The following is a 549-nucleotide window of genomic DNA, read 5'->3' on the forward strand; positions in this document are numbered from 1 at the left end:
AGCTCTCTGCTCCAACACCTGCTGCAGGAGCTGCCTCAGGGCGACATTACCACCAGCTCCTCCTGTCCCACCACCAGCCTTTGCCTCATCCACAAGGAGCCCTTTCAGCTCTCCGTTTTTATTGCCCCCGCCATGGCTCAGAGTCCATCCGGGAGGTGGGAAGCCCTATGGCGCCTCCAGTGCACCACTGTCGCAGGACTGGCTCCTCCAAGCTCCCGGGCAGTGCCACGGAGCGCGCCAGCCTCGTGGGCAGCGCAGGCTGGGCAGGCAGGGGTGAAGCAGAACACGGGTACGGTGCACCATGCTCTGCTGGCTACTCCACCACATCCCCGTACTTGTTCCTCCGCACTGGCGCTGCTGCACGTTCTCTGTCCTCTGGGCTGGGCAGGTTTTCTGCAACAGGAAGAACAAGCTCCCTGGACCCCTGACTATCCCGGTGTGTTTGCCAGGTGCGGGCAGAGAACCACAGAGCCCTGGCGAAGTGTTTAAAGCGTCTTCAGCTACACCCAGTTCTGGGAGCTCACAGTACCAGCAGGAGAAAGCAGCACG

The 549-nt window shown here is 61.7% G+C and overlaps 1 protein-coding gene across 1 annotated transcript in view; it reads right to left on the reverse strand.

Moving 5' to 3' along the window:
* Window positions 1-313: 313 nt before the first annotated feature.
* Window positions 314-549, reverse strand: part of TMEM141 (transmembrane protein 141) — a gene marked incomplete at its 5' end in the record, with an annotated part of 1,084 nt that continues 848 nt past the window's right edge. Inside the window, one exon of the mRNA XM_010134869.1 lies at window positions 314-393. Coding sequence (XP_010133171.1) covers window positions 314-393 — 80 coding nt within the window. The remainder of the gene's footprint in view (window positions 394-549) is intronic.

The sequence above is a fragment of the Buceros rhinoceros genome, unplaced genomic scaffold (genome assembly GCF_000710305.1).
Source record: "Buceros rhinoceros silvestris isolate BGI_N320 unplaced genomic scaffold, ASM71030v1 scaffold36040, whole genome shotgun sequence".
Classification (NCBI taxonomy): Eukaryota; Metazoa; Chordata; class Aves; order Bucerotiformes; family Bucerotidae; genus Buceros; species Buceros rhinoceros.